Genomic DNA, 19121 nt, shown 5'->3' on the forward strand with positions numbered 1-19121 from the left:
CCCCCAGCTCCCATACCAGGTGGAAGGTGCTGACGCCCAACCCCTGACTCCCCCAAACCACTGGTGTCCAGCAGAGGGGCCGGGGCCTGGGCATCAGAGCAGCGGGCGACAGGTGCACACAGGAAATGAGTGCTGGCTCACGTCCTGGGTAGACAGGCAGCTAGGCGGGCCCTGCTGAGCTGGAGGGCGGTGCTGGGCCAGCTCAGCCATGGCCCCGTGCTAACATCTTCTCTGGGGACGGGCAGCCACATCTGGGGCAGGCAGAACACATACGAACCGGCTGCTGCTGGGGTTAGATGTGCCAAATGCCAGGCCCTGTCCCCCGTGGGACGTGTGGACAGACGTGATGCAGTTACCAAGCAGCACATGCCACTGGCCACCGTGGTTTTCTCCTGGCCCACAGACCGTCTGTGGACAGTGGGAGGCTGGCATCGTGGGCACAGCTAACCCACTCGGTCCTCTCTCTGCAGGAGCCTGCGACAGGGCCCCTGACTTCCTCTCCCCATCTGGAAACCAGGTCCTGTGGCCTGCCCTGGGCAGTGTGGTCACTCTGAACTGCACGGCCTCAGTGGTCTCTGGGCCCCACTGCCCCTTGCCCTCGGTCCAGTGGCTGAGAGATGGGCTGCTGCTGGGCAATGGAAGCCACTATGACCTCCATGAGGACTCCTGGTAAGTGATGAGGGTGTCCAGGGTCAGGTGACCACGCTGGATATGCCCCGCCCCCCCAGTGGCCTCTCTGACCTGCATCCTGGTCTGTAATGACCTGGACACGGGCTGGGGAGTGACTGGCCAGACATGCCATGGGCAGAGTGCCACTCTGGACGCACACTAAGAGTCAGTGACTGCAGGGACAGATGGCCCCTCTAGACACTCACCTTGTAGACCACCCAGGGCCATGGGTGCCAGCAGAGTCCTACAGCCTGACTTACTCACTGACCGTCGGGCCAAGCCTAGGATCTGAGGACCCCCAGGACCCAGACCCAGGATTAGGGTGACTGTCCCAAAAGAGATCCACACCCCCTTCATGTTCTGGCCATTTCTCTTAGCTTATGGCCCAAGGACTGCCCAGGAGGCCCAAATCTGCAGCCTCTCTGGGTGAGTCCCAGACAAGTGGGGCTCTGGGGCATCCGGTGATGCTGTCGAGCCCCAGGTGAGGGGGTGGGGCCTGGTCTCCCCAGGTTCAAGGCCAACTGGTCAGAGGTGCTTGTGTCCAGTGTCCTGGGGATCAACCTGACCAGTACTGAAGACTTCAGGACCTTCACCTGCTCCGTCCAGAACATCAGCTCCTCTTCCTTCACTCTTTGGAGAGCTGGTGAGTGGGGTCCAGTGGGGCAGAAGGTAGGAGGGAGGCCTGGGGAGCCTTTAGGCTTGGAGGGTGCTGGGCTGGCTCAGTCAGTGGCTCTGTCCCCAGGCCTGGCTGGACACGTGGCCGCGGTGCTGGCCTCACTTCTGGTCCTGCTGGTCCTGCTGCTGGCAGCGCTGCTATACGCGAAGTGTCGACTCAATGTACTGCTCTGGTACCAAGACACGTATGGGGAGGTGGAGATGAACGGTGCGTGGGGCGCGGATGCATGGGGAGGCGGAGTCAGCCACGGGGCCTCCCTAGGCTCAGCTCTGGGTGGGGGGGATTGGCTCTGGAGGTGGGGGCGAGGAGGCATCCGTCCCTGGAGGGCACTGGAGAGATCCCAGTCCAGGAAAGGGGGGTGTCTCTGTGCAGCCCAGGAGGGCACAGGGCCGGCAGAAGGGGGCCACGGTAGCCTGGTTCCAGGGCTCCACTCGGAATCCTGTGCTGAGGAGGGGTCTAAGCGGGGCCCGGGGCCGAGATCTGCTGGATCTGCGTCTGGGGGGCTGGCCTGGACCCTGGGGCACAAGGGGGGAGGTTTAGGGGGCCCCGAGGGTGGCAAGCCTAGGCCTGGAAAGCGGCCGCGCTGACCCGCCGCCGTCCGCAGACGGGAAGCTCTACGACGCCTACGTCTCCTACAGCGACAGCCCCGAGGACCGGAAGTTCGTGAACTTCATCCTGAAGCCGCAGCTGGAGCGGCGTCGGGGTTACAAGCTCTTTCTGGACGACCGCGACCTCCTGCCTCGCGCGGGTACGGCGGCGCCCTGCCCCTTTCCGCTCGGGCCCAGCCCCGATGCGGGGCGCAGGCCCCGCCCCTGTTCCGGCCCAGACCCCGCCTTTCCAGGGCCACGCCCCTCAAAGCCCGCCTCCTCCCCGTGCAGGGCCCAGCCCCATCTCTACTTGGTCCCCGCCCCTGTTCCGGCCCAGATCCCGCCTTCCTAGGGCCACGCCCCCTCGGGTCCTCCTCAGGCCCCGGCTAGGGCCCCGCCCCTTCTAGGGCCCCGTCCGCACCGCCCCCGCCGATACCCGGGTTCCCGCAGAGCCGTCGGCCGACCTCCTGGTGAACCTGAGCCGCTGCCGGCGCCTCGTCGTGGTGTTGTCCGACGCCTTCCTCGGCCGGGCCTGGTGCAGTCACAGCTTCCGGTGGGTCCCGCGCGGGGCTGGGTGGGCCCCAACTGCGCCCCCCCTGACTGTGCCGCCCTCGCAGGGAGGGCCTGTGCCGGCTGCTGGAGCTCACGCGCAGACCCATCTTCATCACTTTCGAGGGCCAGCGGCGCGACCCCGCACACCCTGCGCTCCGCCTGCTGCGCCAGCATCGCCACCTGGTGACCCTGCTGCTCTGGAGGCCCGGTTCCGTGGTGCGGAGGGGCAGGGGGCGGGGAGGGAGGGGGCTTGTGGATGGGAGCCCGTGGGTGGAGGTGCCATGGTCAGCCGCCCAGAGGAGTGGGCTCTTTGGGGCCAAGGAGACCAGGGTCTTTCCGTGTTGGCACCCCCTCACCCCCCCCAATTGTTCACGCTCGCTAACTGCCCCACCTTGGCCTCCAGACACCTTCCTCCGATTTTTGGAAAGAGCTACAGTTGGCATTGCCACGGAAGGTGCAGTACAGAGCGATGGAGGGAGACCCCCAGACCCGGCTGCAGGATGACAAGGACCCCATGCTGATTGTGCGAGGCCGGGTCCCAGAGGGTCGGACCCTGGACCCGGAGCTGGACCCTGACCCTGAGGGGGACTTGGGTATGCCCACCGGCCCCACCCCTGACCCTGAGAAGCTCAGCCTGAGTTGGAGGGGGGCTGCATAAGGTGGAGCCCCAAAAAGGGTCCAGGTGGCAGGGACTGCTCCCTGCAGCCCGTGGGTGGGCTTAATTCCCAGCACCTCCCACTGCCTCTTCCCATGAAGGTGGTCGGGCCCGGGGCCTGACTGGGAACCTCCAGGATCTCAAATGCCACCATGCAGGAGGGGCAGCAGGGAGTGACCCTGGCAGAAGGCAGGCTGTGGGCGGCCCAGCCTCAGGCCTGGCGGTACCCCTCCCCAGGTGTACGAGGGCCTGTCTTTGGGGAGCCAGCAGCTCCACCGCATGCAAGTGGGGTCTCGCTTGGAGAGGGCCAAGGCAGTGAAGTGGATGTGTCGGACCTTGGCTCCCGAAACTACAGTGCCCGCACGGACTTCTACTGCCTGGTGTCGGAGGATGACGTGTAGCCCCTGCGCCGTGGAGCAGCAGGTTCACCAGGGACAGCTGGGGCAGGGCTGGGGTGGGTTTTTTCCCACTCAGCAGGACCACGAGCCCTGCCTCCCTGCAGCCTTGGGGCCTCGGGGAAGGAGAGTGGGCCCAGCGGCCCTCCTCGTGCCAGGAATAAAGTCCTCTGGAATCCCGCCCGGGTCTCGGCCTCTGCTCCCCTGGGGCAGGAGGGGGTGCAGTGTTCTGAGCGGACACCCCACCCCTCACTTCCGTCTCAGGCACTCCAGGGCCCTGGATCCCTTCCTTTTCTCGCTCCATGGCCACCTGGTCACCGCACCTGGGTGTCCCCTCAAGCCCACCCTCTCCCCATCCTCCTCCATCCTGAGCCAGCTGAGGCGTGTCTCTTGCAGCGGCCTCCTCAGGTCTCCCTGCTTGGGGCCGTGACTGTTCCCAGTCCCACTGTGATCCAGACAGTCCCTGGGGGGCAGGCCCCTTAGAGACTTCAGGTTCTGAGCTTTGCAGAAAAAGCCTGTTGTTGTAAAAAATGTCAGTGGGAACTTTACAACCAACGGGCCTGGCTTGGTGAGATGGAGAGGTCCCAGAACCTACTGGACCCCAAGCCTCAGACAGCATGAGTATACCTATGAGGGCACCTCCAGGCCCAGGAAGGCAGGGCAGGGAGAGGTGTTGGATGCATCTGCCGCGTGAGCACAGCCCGGCAGGGCAGCACCGAGGCCAGTAGGAGTCACAGCTGCCCCAGAAGTGCTCGTTCCTCTACACACCAGGTCCCCAGCTCTGCTGCTTCTGCATCTCACTTGGCTTGAGGCTGCCTCTGCTGTCTGCCCCATCTCCTCCATTCTCTCCGCCAGCTCTCCTACTGCTGGACACGCCCTCCTCCCTGTCCTGGGTCCCCTGACCTGGAGAGGCCTGTGTATGGGCCCAGGGGGGAGTGTCCTAAGGGGCAGGCATGGTTGCAGGCATGGTTGCTCTTAGAGACATTGCTGAGTCCTTGGGTCCAACCCCCAAGTCTGACCAACCAAAGAAGCATGAGAGGCTGTGGCTGCGGTGTTCACGGCCACCTTTATTCCCATTGCTGGCTGTCCCGAGGCACTGCTGGGCCACAGCCAGAGCCACCTCTGCCAGTGTGACCTGGCCACCACCCCACGCATCAGAGCAGCCTCAAGCCCTGCCCCACCCCCTGCCCTGCAGAAGCCAATTCCCCAGCCGCAAGCCCCTGTCCCCTTCCCAGTGGCCCAGGCCTTCAAGTTGCACGTGGATGGGGCTCCAGCGAGAGCCCCTGGGCCGTCATCAACCTTCTCCTCCAGGCCAGCTGGCGAGCAGCCCTGAGCTGAGCCCTTCCCTTGGAGGCGGGTCACATCGCACGCTCCTTCTCCAAGGGAGGCTTCGCCTACGGGCCCAGGAAGTCTTCCTTTCGGTAGCCCTTCTGCGGCGGAGAGGGACCTGGAGTCAGGGCGCTGCTGCTCTGCATCCCGCCCCCCCAGGCCCCTGGTCTTGTGGGTGCCCTGGGCCACGTGGGTTTCCGTGCCCTTCCCTGCCGTCCCGTGCCCGCGCCCCACGCTCGCAGCCCCGCCTGCCCTGGGCCGCGGGAACATACCGCCCGGAAGTCCCGGTGGAGCTGCTTGTACTGCCACAGGTTGGCCAGGAGGCTGGAGGCTGCCCGGGAGGACTTCTCGCTGTCAGGGCTGGGGTAGGGGGCGGGGGTCAGTGGGGTGACAGGCTTGGCCAGGAGGCAGGGCGAGCCGGGGGCGGGGGGCGCGGGGCTCGGGCCCTCACCTGTCCCGCGTCTTCTTGATGAAGAACAGTTTGTGGAGCCCGTCGAAGTAGAGTAGGTCTCGGGCGGCCACGGGACTGGCCGCCAGCAGGTTGTTGAGGATGGCTATGATGTTCACCAGCACGTCGGCCGGGGGAGAGTCCTCAGCCGGGCTGCCGGGCAGCTTCTCCATCAGGTGGCTCACCAGCTTGGTGGCTGCCAGCAGGTCGGGGTGGTCAGTCTCCATTGCCCGCCCCCTGCCCCGCCCCCTCGGCGCCTGTCTGTCCACCAGCTCTGGCTTCCCAGAAGCCGGCCGGAGAAGCAGCAGTACAGACAGAGTCCAGGCACGCGCCCGGCCCCCAGGGGAGGCAGAACCCAGGCCTCGGGACGGCTGGACTCACACAGCTCATCCTTGTTCCTGGCATTCCGAGACAGGTTTCGGATGAGGCCGGTCAGCGAGCGCAGCTGGTGGTGGTCAGCCGTCCGAACTCGGTCCAGCAGCGGGTTCAGGATGCGTTCCTGCTCCAGAGCCAGCCGGCTCAGCACGCCCGCCCACTGCCGGCAGGAGAGGGGCCTGTGAGAATGGGTGCTGGTGCCCCGTGGAGGCTCCGGGTCTGCTCCCTCCTGGCCCAACCCTCCCGGCACCTTCCTTAAACTCAGTGCAGACCCCGGGGGCCGAGGTGGCATCCTCCAGCCGCATCCTGCCTGCCTTCCTCTCTCGCTCTGAAGTTCTGGCCCCCCGATGCACCATAAAGTCCGGGAGAGCGGGCTCCTGTCCCCCGTTCACCCCTTGCGTCCCCAGTGCCTCGCGCCCCAGCGCGTGGCCAGGTGTGGTCCCAGGCCACCTCACCCTGCGGTCGCCTGCGGTGATGTTCTGCAGCGCGCCGGCAGCCGCTTCCGTCGTGTGCCGGTTGAGCTCACAGCGCTGCAGCAGCCGGTTGTACAGCGCCACGACCTGGGGGCTCCACAGCCACTCCAGGCCCTTGGGGTCCTTAGACACCTCGGTGAAGGTGAGTGCGTCGGCCGTGAGGGGCAGCTGGGCAGGAGGGCGTGGAGGTCAGCCGAGGTCACCCGGGATCCCTGCTTCCGCCCGCCCCCCTGCCCAGGCCCGCACCCACCTCTCGGAGCCGCCGGCTCTGTGGCGTGAAGCAGCCCACTGCCTCGCCTGGCAGCGCCCCTGCCGTATCCCGGCGGCCTCGGCCCTCCAGCCGCTGCAGGGCCGACGGTGGCATCTCGTCGTACAGGCGGTAGGACAGGTTCCTGAGCACGCACACGGCGTTCTCCACGCTCTGTGGACAGAGGGCGGACCTCGGTCAGAGCAGGCTGGAGCCCCTCGGGCCCCGGGGCACTGGCTGAGCCTCACCTTATCCTCGCACTTGCCCACGTCCAGGGCGTGGTTGATATAGGTGACCAGGGAGTCCACGAGCCCGTGGCACTCACGCATCTTCTGGCGAGTGGCCTGGGAGGCCGAGCTGAGGTTCCTTTGGATGGAGGCAGATCAGAGACCCCCACTGGGACCACAGGCAGAGCCCACCCCTCAGGGACCCACCCAATGCTGAGATCCTGAGCACCAATCCCCTCCTCCCCCGAGCTGGGCTCTGCCCCTCGGCACCTCCACATGCCCATCCCCCATCCACCTCTCAAAGTGTCCGGGGCTCCGGGGAGGTTATAAATATCAGATCAAATCCCTGATTTAAAGAAATTTGAGCCTGCAGCCCCCAGTCTGTTGACGTCTGGCCGGGGGCCACACCTGGCGGCCCGTTCCACTCCCGCGTCAGCGCCTCTGCCTCTCTGTCCACTTCTCCCAGACCCCCACCCCCGGTGGCCCCGCCTTGTCATTCAGATCTCAGATCCTAACGCCCCTTCTCTGGGCCTCCCCTGCCTGCTGCCCGTCACACCTGAGGAAGCCCGTGGCGTTGTAGAAGATCTCCGCTTCCGAGGCGTTCTGCTGGGTGAGGAGCGGTCCCCTGGCCCCTGAGAAGGGGCTCAGCACCAGGTCTGTGAGCTGCTCCAGCGTGTCTCGGGCCAGACGGTCCTTCAGGTGGTCACTGGAGGACAAGTTCCACAGGATCCCTGTGGCAGGTGGGGCGAGGCCGTGGTCAGGGACGGCCCTCCAGCCCCTCTGCCTCTTCCGGGGACGGTGCCCAGGGCCCCGCCTGGCACTTCGAGCCTCACCCAAGAGCCCCGCTGGGGAGAGCCTGAGTGTGACGTGTAGGGTCACGGGGCCGCAACAGCGCAGAGAGGAGGACGCTTGGGGACACGGGGCCTGGGGCTGGACTCCAACTCCAAAGAGACATGCCACAGGGATGGCCGTGGGGACCGAGGGAAGGGTGGCAGAGTGGCGGGCGGGGAGCAGGGCCACCTGTGACATTCTTGCGCAGCTCGTCGTCCTGCTCACGCAGCGAACGCAGCAGCTCGAATATGCCGTTCTCCTCCACCAGGGCCAGCTTGTTGTCCGCGTTGTCGTAGACAAGGTTGCGCATGGCGCCCGTGGCGTGGCGCTGCACCTCCTGGTTGGCGTGGTTGAAGAGCTTCACCAGCCTAGCCACAGCTTGCAGGCTGCGGGCCTGTGGGCATAGCCACGCGGGTGTTAGCGCTGTGCACACGCTGCATAGGTATGTGCAAACGTGTGCAGGTGTGTGTGGATGCGTGAGTACATATGCAGGTGTATGGAGATGTATGCGGAGGTGTGCAGAAACATGCAGGTGTGTGCAAGTGTGTGCAGGTATATGGAGACGTGTGCATACACATACAGGTGTATGGAGATGTATGCAGGTGTGTGCAGAAGCGTGCAGGTGTATTCAGATTTGTGCAAGCCAGTCCCTCCTGCTCCTCCTCTGCTGAGGAGGCCCTGGGTAGATGGGGTCTGCCCAGGCAGCTTGGGGATCAGTGAGGGGTGGTCAGGGACCAGACAGAGGACAGTGAGTGAAGGGGGGCCCGTGAGGGTGGTAAGCAGGGGTGGTCACCTGCTTCTTGGCTGCTGTGTCACTGTAGCACTTGTGCTGAATGTAGGCTGCTCCCAGCACCTGCAGGTTGGGATCTGAGGCCATGAGGTACTTGACTGCCGAGGGCAGGTCAATGTCATCAAAGCTGCGGAGAAAAGAGGCAGGTCAGGCTGAGCCTGGGGACAGGCCAGGGTTAGGGCAGAAGCCCCCTCCCCGAGCCAGGCCCAGCTCACCCGCTGCTGAGCCTCTGCAAAGTGCGGTGGCCACCGTAGCTGTCCAGCCCACGCGTGTCCGGCAGGTGGCCCGAGTTGCCCAGGCTGAGGCTGAGGCTGCGCACAGATGGCGCCCGGGTCACGGGCTCCAGGACGCCCCCTGGCACTCCCCCAGCTGCCACACGGCTGCGGTGGCCGCTCTGGAACCGCTGCAGGGTCCGCACGGCGGGGGCACGGATGGTCCGGCTGGGCGGCCCCTCGGCAGCCTCCAGCCAGCCCAGGCCCCCAGCCCGGCCAGAGCTGGAGCTGGCACGGCGCTCAGAGGCAGAGGCCCTGTAGGGGGAGGCGGCCGCCGGCTCCAGCCACTCCTCCACCACTCCGTAGCGGTCATCCGGGCCCCCGGCCCCCAGGCTGAGCGAGTGCAGGGACAAGGTGTCGTGATCCGCCCAGCTCCCCACCCCGCCACGCTCGTGGAAGGACGTGGGCCGGGTGGGCGGGGGCGCGGCGGGCCGGGCACCCCCATACCCTGCGGCACCAAGGGCGCTGCCCCTGCTCTGGGCTGAGCTCAGCCTTCGGCCGGAGCTCAGGTCCACGACCGAGCGGGAAGACCAGGAGACAGGGCTGCAGGCAGGCCTGGCGATGGGCCGGAAGATCTGTGCGGCAGGGAGGGGAGGGCAGTGAGGGCCGCTGGGCTTCCTGACGCTGGAGCCCCCAGAGCCCCCAGAACCTCCCTCACGGGACTCCGGGCTGTCACTCACCGAGGTGTCCCCGCTCCGGCCCTGGGAGCGGGAGCTGAAACCGGCCTGCAAGGTGTGGTACTGAGCCCGGCACGCACCTGCGGACAGGGACAGCGCAGCCTGGCTGGGCCGATGGCAAGGCACTGGCCTCCTGCCTCCCCTCCTGCCCTGAGCCCTGGTGGGGAGGCCAGTGGACTCTGGCGCAGGTACCTTGGCTTCCGGTCCTTGCCGTCACCTTGTCATCCCTCCCACAGCCCCCGTCCCTTCCAGCTGTGCCCCTCAGCGGGGGACGGATGTGCTCGCCCTGCTGACCTCCCGGCTACCTAGTGTGCCAGGGCCTCCTTCCTCAGCTCCCCGATCCCTGCCAGGGCACAACGCCTGGCCACTGCCCCCAGGAAGCCACACTGACCTCCCGGGAGCCCATCCTGTGCTGTTGGTCACTCGCCGCGGACACAGTCTCCCTGGACCAGTGCCCTGAGGCGCAGTGCCCTGACCCACCTGGCCGAGCCACACCCACCCCTAGCCACACACAAGCCGGGGGCACCGGCGCCAGCCCACCTGCATGGCGAGTGGACAGACGGGCAGGTGGATGGAAGGTGGAGGGGGGAGCGATGGGGGGAGGGCGGGTTGGACCATCGGAAGGGTGGGTTGGATGAGCAGACTGACTGGTGTGTGACTGGTGTGTGAAGGGGTGTCTAAGCCGGGAGGATGGATGCTGAAGGGACAACTGAATGAATGTGTGGATGACAGGTGGCGCGGTGTGGTTGGTCGGGTGTATAGGAAGAGCTGAGAACACCCGGAGAAGAGCTGGGCAAAGGTCAAACCAAGGCAGAGCAGTGGGAACGGACTGGGGGGCGCATCACCTGGGCAATGCCAGGGGCGGGGTCTTTGGGTTGGGGGGGTATTCCTGGAGTGGTCAGCCTCTGCTAGAGCCCCTGCTGTGGTCACACCTGGAGGGGGAAGAGTCCCATCCCCCGAAGGCCAGGGTAGAGTGACTAGGCTGAAGGGATTCAGGGTGAGGGTGAAGGGGAGGAGGGACCTTGGACGCTCCCACAACCTCTGCCTCAGTTAGGTCTGGGGGGACTCCCCCACCCAGCACGCTCCCCAGACAGGCCCTGGTTAATGAGGCTTCTGGGCAGGGGCTATTAACCCTTTGACGCTAGTGAGGCCCGGCCTTGAGGGGGCACGGCCCCCACCCCCAAATTCTAATCCTCTTTCCCCTAATTAACCCCTCCCCGCTCCCTCCTCTACCCCATGACCCCTGGGCACCCAACTTGGCCACCAGCAAGGCTGAGGCCCAGGGAGGGGAGGACGCAGGAATCCAGCCAGCCCTGGCGGCCCCTGTGCTGGCTGAGCCGCTTATCCCCCGACCAGCAGCTGGTGGCCAGCACTGGGAAGGGCCCTCTGGAGATCACGCGAGCCACCGTGGAGCGGGGTCTTGGCCCCGGACATCCTGGAGGCTCCTCTTACTGTCTGACCTTGGTCCCTGCGGCTGCAGCTGGCAAGGGAGGAAGTGGCATTTCTAGAAGTGCCCTGAACTCGCTGCACACACTCATGCACACACACATACACACTCACGTACACCCGTGCACGTGCCCCATGCACGAACCGGGGGTTCCTACACAGGGAGCTGCCTGGCCCTGAGGGGCATTCCCCCACCCGCTGCTCTCATGGAGAGTATCCGGGTCACCCCAGCAGGGCCTCCCCCCCGCAATTCCGCAGGGAGACCCTGGCCCAGACAGGCCGTGGCTCTCCTCCAGGAGTCCCAGACCCCGCCCCTCACCTTTCTGTCTGCTTATTCCTGTGGGGCATGGGGGGTGGACGCTACAGTCTGGGCGTCTGTGTCTCTGCGTTTGTGTCTCCAGGGGAGTGACGTGTGTGTCTGCGTGTCTCTGAGACCGTGTGTGAGCCCGTGGGGTGTGGGACCGGACGCGTGCGTGTTCCGGGTTTGCCGACAGAGACAGACCTGGCCGGCCACATGCCGCTTCTCCCGTGCCCCCCTGGGGGGGTGAGAGGCTCAGGGCCCGGTGGGCAGGTGAGGCCCAACCCGACTTGCAGGGAGGACCCCGGGGTCCCTGCCAGGAGGTGGAGGCCTCACCTCTGGCTTCTCCCACGCCTGCAGGGGTAGGGCGGTGACTCAAGGCGGGACTGGGTGAGTCAGGGAGCTGAGTCCGGAGTGGCCCCACCGCGGCCTCTGGCCCTCGCACCACCATGCCTGCTGGGGCCACCTCCACCCGCCACCCATCGTGGGCACCCGGCCAGCGTCTGCCTACCTGTGGCCGCCCTGGCCGCGCCGTCGGGCTGGGCCGGCCCGTTCTGCCAAGGCTGCTGCCCCAGCTGCAGGAGGCGAGCGCGGACCTGCTCCTGGACACGAGCTGCACGCAGCCTCTCGGCCTCTGGCCCTTCGGTGCCCCGGCGGTCCAACTGTAGGTCCGAGGGCAGCGCCAGGGAGCACACACCCATCTCGGGCTGCAGGGCCGACAGTAGGAAGTTACCGTCCTGCATGGCGGCAGGCACGGGGGCCGGGATTTGTCTCCGCGGTCTCTTCCCGCGCGGCCCTGTCCCCGAAGTCCCCTCCCCGCTGGCTTTGCCCAGGGCTGGCCCGGAGACCGACCCCGCCCAGCCCTGAGCTCAGCTAGGGGCGGGGACACCTGGGCCAGGTGGGAGGGAGGGGCCCCGCTTAAGGTGGAATTTGGGCGGAAGAACAGGCCCTGCGTGACCAGGCACTGCAGCCATGGTTGGAGTGAGGCCTAGCAGGGGTCAAGTGCTAAGGGACAGCGTTGAGGATAGAAGGCTTGGAGTGGAGCTTCAGGGTGGAAAGGGGCTCTATGGGGCCCTCGTCCTGGTCCTTGGTGCCCAAAAGACCCCAGAAGCAAGAGGCGAGACGGGCCCACCCCAGGCTCATGACCCTCCAGACCTCCATCCTGCAGACTCCGGAAGTGCTCCCAGCACCCCCACCCCCACCCCGGCCTCTGCAGAGCCCTCCAAGGGGCTGGCTAGCCCTCCTGGGCTCCCGCCCCCTGTGGAGGTGGGAGGCCTCTCCCAAGCCATGAGTCAAGGCTCAGCTCAGCAGGCGCAGGCGGGGCTGCCCCAGGGGGTTGACTCAGAGGGGCCCTCCTGCCCTGGCTGGGGGCTCAGGATCTGGCGTGCTCCAGGGAGAGCCCAGGAGTCCAGGCGAGCAGGGTCGGAGTTGTGTGGGGAGGGGAGGCCCAGCAGTCGGAGGTGGGAGGGGAAGGGCCAGGCTTAGCAGTGCTCGCCCCAAGAAGGTCTCCCTGGAGCGCCACCGCCAGCTGGACCGGCACGCTCCAAGGCCTCCCGGGTAGGCCTGGCTTGGATCCAGGACAGGCCCCTGGCGGACTGAGTGGGGGCTGAGCCCAGGAGGGCTGGAGGGGTGTGGGCTGAGTGGCCTCATGTACCTCCTGGGTTCCCCTGGAAAAGTCTCCTGGGGCCACCCTCACAGGCCTTCCCTCCCATGGGAGGCCCTGACCCTGGGCCCTGGCCCCCTGAAGGCAGGGGACGTGAGCCCCAGGTGGGAATGGTGGCTGGGGGCAGTGGCCTGGGGTGAGGCGGGGTCGAGGTCAGAAGGCAGCCCTAGGGGTGAGGTCAGTGCTGGGGAGGGGACTGGGGGTGGGAGTCAGAGGTCAACGTTGGGGGTGAGAGAGGGAGGGGAGGGTCCCCGGAAAGGACAAGGTGAACCCTGGGGTGGAGCCTCCCGGCTCAGGGGATGTGCACAGTGGGCGACCTACCCTTCTGGTGGTCCAGATACTGCCAGCCCCCGGGCTCATCCCAGAGGCCTCTGCTGCCGGCTGAGGAGTCCTGGGCTGCATCCTGGGCCCAGCACTGCCGTCAGGGCCTCAGTGTGGGACAGGACTGCCGGGGCACCGGGAGGGCGGAGTGGGAACGCCCGCACGCCCAGCGAGCTCATCAGACCGGTTGCTTCCCTGGGAAATGTGTTTTGTGTGGAGAAATCCCGGGATACAAGTTTGTACAGTGCTGAGTGTGCCTGGAGGCCCGCCCTTCACTCGAGTCCGTCTGGGCCCACCTGGCAGGGCAGCAGGCCTCGAGGGGCAGACTGCAGGTGGGGTCCAGAGGCCCTGGGTGGTGGGACAGGGCCGCAGAGGGATGGAAGGGGCTTTGGTGGGGTCGGAGCCGCGCGATGGAGAGGAGGCGCCAGGCAGATACCCCCTAGGTCCGGTTTTCCACAGCCTGCGGGGCTTCCCCCTCCTCTCGGCAGGGAGGGCTGCGGGGGCCCCCAGGCTGTGCAGAGCCTGCCTGAGGACCTGTGGACCCCTCCACCTCCCCACCTCGGATCTCCTGCCTTTGTGGCTCAGTGCCCAGGGAAACCCTGGGGATCCCGGGCGAGACTTCTCTAACCACTGCAGGGCCTGAGGGACTGGCTGTGGCTTGGAACCTGTGTCCATGTGAAGCTCAGAGCCCAGTCCAACCCCTGCGACCAGCCTTCTGCTCCGTCCTCCCTGAGAGCCCCCTCTTCCTGGAGCCGGTGTGTAGGGAGAGAGCACGAGAAGGATTTTGTGCCGGCTTGAGGGTGAACTTCCTGGGGGAGGGGACTCTGTGGCAGATGGGGGAAGATTCACCCAGGGAGCTTAGAGAACAGGCGGTAGGTCCTGGGAGTCTGCGTTGGTGCACTTTCGGGTTTGAGATCCCGGGATCTGAGGGCCTGCAAGGGTGAGTGATGCTCTTACTTGGGAGGTGGGGGGATGGGGGAGCCTGGACTCTGCCCTGGGGCCTGGGAAGGAAGGGCTACGGGGGCCCAAGAGGGGCAGGTTAGCATTTACAACCCCGACAGCTTAGAGGTCGGGCTGGGGTATTTACTGGAGGCGGGGGACCCCAGGCAGTTGTTACAAAAGTCTCTGGAGGAGGGGTAGCGGATGGGGGGCGATATGGGGTGGTTTTCAGGTACGAGGGCCAGAGTAGGGGGCGGGTGGAAGGACGGATGCCCTCCTAGTGCTGGCTTTGGTGACCTGAGAGGCGCTCACTGTGAAGGGGCTAGGGGCTGCCCGGTGTGTGCGGCCGGAGCTGGAGGAGGGGTACAGAGGGCGCCCCACCCCACCTCTGTGGGGAGTCTGGAGTGGGGCTATTGGGGGCAGGAATGGAAGAGAAAAGCTTGAAGATGTAGACAGCAAAATAATATTCAAAACAAGATTCAGGAGCGCGCTGGAGCACAGAGAAGTTAGGTAGATTGTCCGGGGCCACGGAGCCTGCAGGGAGCGGGATGGATCAGCGCGAGGGCGCGTACCAGGCGTGAGGGCGCAGCGCGCCGCGGGGGCCGTGGAGGTGCGGGTCTTGCTGCTAGGGCTCCAGCCGTGCGCGTCCCGGCGTTTCCTGTCAGCAAACTCGCGAGCGTTCCCACGTCCCGAGGGCTGGGCTCCCGCCAAACCCAGCCCAGCCCAGCCCAGGGTTAGGGTTAGGGTCCCTCCTCCATGAACCCTACCTGGACTTGCGCATCGGGCGCTGCCCCGGATCCCCCTGGGGCGGGGCATCCTCTGCGCCCCCTGGCGCCTCGCCCCTTTGGCGGGGAAGGTCGCCAAGGGTTACAGCCCCACCGCCACCCGTCCACCCCCTCCCCTCAGGTCTTCCGTCCACCTTGCCGGTTCTGCGCTCTTCCATGCGCTGGCGCTGCTCCGGGGCAGGTGTGTGACCAAGACAGACGCAGCTTCTCGCGGGAGCGCTCCTTCTGGGGTCGCGGGGTTGGGGGGACACAGACACAGAGGCCCGCACGTAATGATGCTGGTCTGGGTGGCGGGGCAGCTGAGGGCCTCTGGGACAGAGGGGGCGCCTTGCAGAGGCCCCAGAGAGGACCCTAAAGGGAACGGGGTGGCCGGAGCCCATGGTTGGGGGTGCTGCAGCAGGGGAGGAGGATGAATTGACTAAGGGGAGGGCCCCAGGGCGGGGAGGGCGGAGAGAAAGCTGCGTCGCGTCCCTGGAGGGGTGCAGGATGGTGCTTCCTCCCTCCTGAGGCCCGTCTCGGGTCCTGGAGAAACTCGTCACCACCCATGGGCACTGTTTGCGAGGGCTCGGCGGTGGAGGCTGGGTGGTGGGTGCTCTGTTTGCGTTCTGTCCTTAATCTACACAGGAGCGCCGGGAGGCAGAGCTGCGACGCGGCTCCATTTCACAGACCGGCAAACAAGTTCCCCAGGCGAAATAAGCTTGCACGAGTTACGAAGCAAGTGAGGGTGCGTAGGGAAAGGCCTCCCTGAGCGGGACAGGGCTGAGCTTGGGGACTGGCGCTGGCTGGTGGGTGGGCGTCTTGGTAGTAGTCCCCCAGCTAGGGCTGGGCCGCTTTCTCCACTGAGGGTAAGAGGGCGTTCGTTTGCCTTCCTCCCGGTGGTTTAGCTTCAGTCTTGTTCTCAAAGGGGTTCCCGCTCCCCTGGGCCCTTTCCCATCGCTGCCTGAGGAGCCCTTTGCTCTCACCATCTGCTCCGCTCCGAGACCTGCTGTTGCCTTTTTGGTTGAACAGCATCAGAGCTGGGTAACCCTTCAGGCTCCAGCTTCCTTTCCCGAAGGACCTCCGTCCCCTGGAGCTGTCAGAACCGGCCCAACCCGGGGGCCGGGGGTGGGGTGGGGGGCAACCAGGGATCTTGTCGGTGTCTGGATTTTGGCCATTCTTATAGGTGTGTAGAGGTATCTCGTTCTTTTATCATATGCATTTCTCCAATGACATAGGTTGTGGAGCATCTTCCCATGTGCTCATTTGCCATCTGTATTTCTTCTCTGGTGAGGGGTCTATTAATGTCATTTGACCATTTTTCAGTTGGGTTACTCATTTTATTGTTGAGTTTTAAGAGTTCTTTCTATATTTTGGATAACAGTCATTTCTCAGATGTGTCTTTTGCAAATATTTTCTCTTAGTCTGCGATTTATCTTCTCATTCTTTTGACATTGTCTTTTGCAGAGAAGAGGTTTTTCATTTTAATGAAGTTCTGCTTATCAATTCTCTCTTTCATGGATCAGCCTTTGGTGTTGTGTCCACAGAGTCATCAGCACACCCAAGATCATCTAGGTTTTCTCCTGTGCTCTCTTCTAGGAATTTTACAGTTTTTGTTTTACATTTCGGTCTATGATTGATCTTGAGTTATTTTTTGTAAAGGGTGTAAGGTCTGGGTCTAGATTCATTTTTTGCATGTGGATGTCCAGTTGTACCAGCACCATTTGTTGAAAAGACCATCTTTGCTCCATTGTATTGCCTTCGCTTCTTTGTCAAAGATCAGTTGACTGCATTTATGTGGGTCTATTTCTGAGCTCTCTACTCTGCCCCACTCATCTATTTTGTCTGATCTTTTGCGCATACCACACTGTCTCGATTGCTGTAGCTCTATAGTAAGCCTTGAAGTTGGATACTATCAGTCTTCCAAGTTTATTCTTCTTGAATATTATGTTGGCTATTCTGGGTCTTTTGCCTCTCCAGAAAAGAATCAATTAGTTGATTGGTGGGGGTTTTGATTAGGATTGCATTGAATCTATAGATCAAGTTGGGAAAAACTGACATCGGGACAATATTGAGTCTTCCCATCCATCAACATGGACTATCTCGCCATTGATTTAGGTCTTTGATTTCTTTCATCACAGTTTTGTAGTTTTCCTCATATAGATCTTACACATATTTTGTTAGATTTTAACCTAAGTATTTATTTATTTATTTTGGTGCTAATGTAAATGGTATTGTGTTTTAAATTTCAAATTCCAATAGTTCATTGCTAGTATATAGGAAAGCAATTGACTTCTGTATATTAACCTTGTATCCTGCAACCTTGCTATAACTGATTATTATTATTTTTAAATATTCATTTATTTTGGCTGTGCCAGGTCTTAGCTGCGGCATGCGGACTCTTAGTTGCAGCATGCGTGCGGGATCTAGTTCCCTGACCAGGGATCGAACCTGGGCCCTCTGCATTGGGAGCGCAGAATCTTACCCACTGGACCATCAGGGAAGTCCTTATAATTGATTATTAGTTCCAGAAGTTTCTTTTTTTTTTCTTTTCTTTTCCTTTTTTTTAGGCTAATTCTTTTGGATTTTCTCCATAGATGATTATGTCATCTGCAAACTAAAACAATGTTTCTTCCTCCTCAATCTGTATACTTTTTATTTCCTTTTCTTGTCTTGTTGCGTTAACTAGTACTTCCAGTATAATATTGAAAAGATGTGATGAGAAGTGTTTATCATTGATTTCTAAAAATGTCTTCAAATGTCACCTCGGACCTCCTCCCCTTCCCCATCTGTGTCCTTGGCAGCCTCATCAGCACCTCAGGGCTTTGCTGGGATGTCACCTTCTCAGGTCAGGCTTTTTCTTTAATAAAAATTTTGCCCATATTTTCTTCTAGAATTTTTTTTTTTTAATTTTTGGCTGCGTTGGGTCTTTGTTGCTGCGAGCGGGCTTTCTCTAGTTGTGGCGAGCAGGGCCTACTCTTTGTTGTGGTGCGCAGGCTTCTCATTGTGGTGGCTCCCCTTGTTGTGGAGCATGGGCTCTAGATGTGCGGGCTTCAGTACTTGTGGCACGTGGGCTCAGTAGTTGTGGCACACGGGCTTAGTTCCTCCGCGGCATGTGGGATCTTCCCGGACCAGGGCTCGAACCCGTGTCCCCTGCACTGGCAGGCGGATTCTTTAACCACCGCACCACCAGGGAAGCCTGGTCAGGCTTTTTCTGACCACTGTTTACAGTGGCAGCCACGCTCAGACTCGCTGTTCTCTTTCCGGCTTTACTTTTCTTTACAAGCGCTGCCACCAGCTGATATACCGGATATGGCTTTACCGTGTCTGTCGTCTGCTTCTCCTCACGCTTCACTAGAATGTAAGTTCTACGAGGCAGGGATTCTTGTCTGTTTTGTTCACCACTTCTTCCACAGTGTCTGGCACATAGTGGGTGCTCAATAAACAGTTGTTAAAGTGGATTAATAAATTATGGTATACGTATAGTCCACATTAGATGAAATGTTGTCTGACATTTTTTTCTGCTTCCAGAGGTAGTTATTTTTCTGATGTGCATGCTTCCCCTACCTGTTACACTCCCCCCGCCCCAATTTTTGGAAGTATATATTCTTTTTTTTTTTTTGCGGTACGCGGGCCTCTCACTGTTGTCGCCTCTCCCGTTGCGGAGCACAGGCTCCGGACGCGCAGACTCAGCGGCCATGGCTCACGGGCCCAGCCGCTTCGCGGCATGTGGGATCCTCCCGGACCAGGGCACGAACCCGCGTCCCCTGCATCGGCAGGCGGACTCTCAACCACTGTGCCACCAGGGAAGCCCTGGAGTATATATTAATTCCAGTGCTGGTTCTTTTCTTGTTACTAACATCTGTATCTGGGGATCATTTCTTCCGAACTAGATACTTAGGGAGGAGTGGGCAGTATGAGCTGGGGCATCTGGTAACTTCTGAGTAGGTGTGTGGCAGGTTAGCTGTGTCCTCCACCCTGCGGGCACCAGCAGGACTCACGTCACGAGTGACTTAGTGTTCACAGACACCCGCGGGCTGCCCTGGTCAGCAGCCACAGAGCTGAATGCCCCGGGCCATCTCTAGGGTCTTCTCAGGGCCCGACTGGAGTGTCCATCTGGTTTCTCTTTCCCTGAAATCCTCCCTGCTGCCCTGTGTTCATGGCAAGGTAAACCTTGCGAGGATTGTGTGGAGTGCTGGGCGGACGTGCTGCCTTCCCACAGAAGGAGGCAGTACAGAGTAAAAGCCCCAAAGATGTCCATGCCCTAATGCCCAGAACCTGTGGCTGTCACCTCCACGGCAGGACGGACTTCGCAGATTAAGTAAAGGATGTTGCTTGGGATGGAGCGATTATCCTCGGTTATGTGGGTGGGTCCAGGGTCATCCCAGGGGTCCTTATAAGAGGGAGGCAGGAGGGTCAGAGCCAGAGAAGGAGATGTGATGATGGTAGTAGAGGTGTGAGAGAGACAGGGAGAGTGATATGAAAATGGT

The 19121-nt window shown here is 62.5% G+C and overlaps 2 protein-coding genes and 1 non-coding gene across 3 annotated transcripts in view; 1 reads left to right on the top strand and 2 right to left on the bottom strand.

Moving 5' to 3' along the window:
• Nucleotides 1–3709, top strand: part of SIGIRR (single Ig and TIR domain containing) — a 5059-nt gene extending 1350 nt beyond the window's left edge. Inside the window, exons 2-9 of the mRNA XM_060019625.1 lie at nt 471–669; nt 1179–1312; nt 1412–1552; nt 1950–2093; nt 2383–2485; nt 2550–2700; nt 2888–3077; nt 3377–3709. Coding sequence (XP_059875608.1) covers nt 471–669; nt 1179–1312; nt 1412–1552; nt 1950–2093; nt 2383–2485; nt 2550–2700; nt 2888–3077; nt 3377–3540 — 1226 coding nt within the window. The 3' untranslated portion in view covers nt 3541–3709. The remainder of the gene's footprint in view (nt 1–470; nt 670–1178; nt 1313–1411; nt 1553–1949; nt 2094–2382; nt 2486–2549; nt 2701–2887; nt 3078–3376) is intronic.
• An 862-nt stretch (nt 3710–4571) lies between these two features.
• Nucleotides 4572–13071, bottom strand: PKP3 (plakophilin 3). Its single transcript, XM_060019629.1, has 14 exons — nt 12932–13071; nt 11459–11654; nt 9207–9283; nt 8470–9101; nt 8258–8381; nt 7654–7858; nt 7190–7364; nt 6655–6772; nt 6410–6580; nt 6142–6327; nt 5693–5846; nt 5315–5507; nt 5136–5223; nt 4572–4964 (listed from the first exon to the last, which is right to left on the bottom strand). Exons 1-14 carry the CDS (start codon nt 13010–13012, stop codon nt 4929–4931), a joined length of 2436 nt encoding a protein of 811 aa, XP_059875612.1. The 5' UTR covers nt 13013–13071; the 3' UTR covers nt 4572–4928.
• Nucleotides 13072–17061: 3990 nt separating this feature from the next.
• On the bottom strand, nt 17062–17134 carry TRNAG-CCC (transfer RNA glycine (anticodon CCC)). Its single transcript has one exon. It is a non-coding gene; the product is annotated as a tRNA-Gly (tRNA).
• Between the last annotated feature and the right edge of the window lie 1987 nt (nt 17135–19121).

This window comes from Delphinus delphis, chromosome 8, assembly GCF_949987515.2.
Source record: "Delphinus delphis chromosome 8, mDelDel1.2, whole genome shotgun sequence".
Classification (NCBI taxonomy): Eukaryota; Metazoa; Chordata; class Mammalia; order Artiodactyla; family Delphinidae; genus Delphinus; species Delphinus delphis.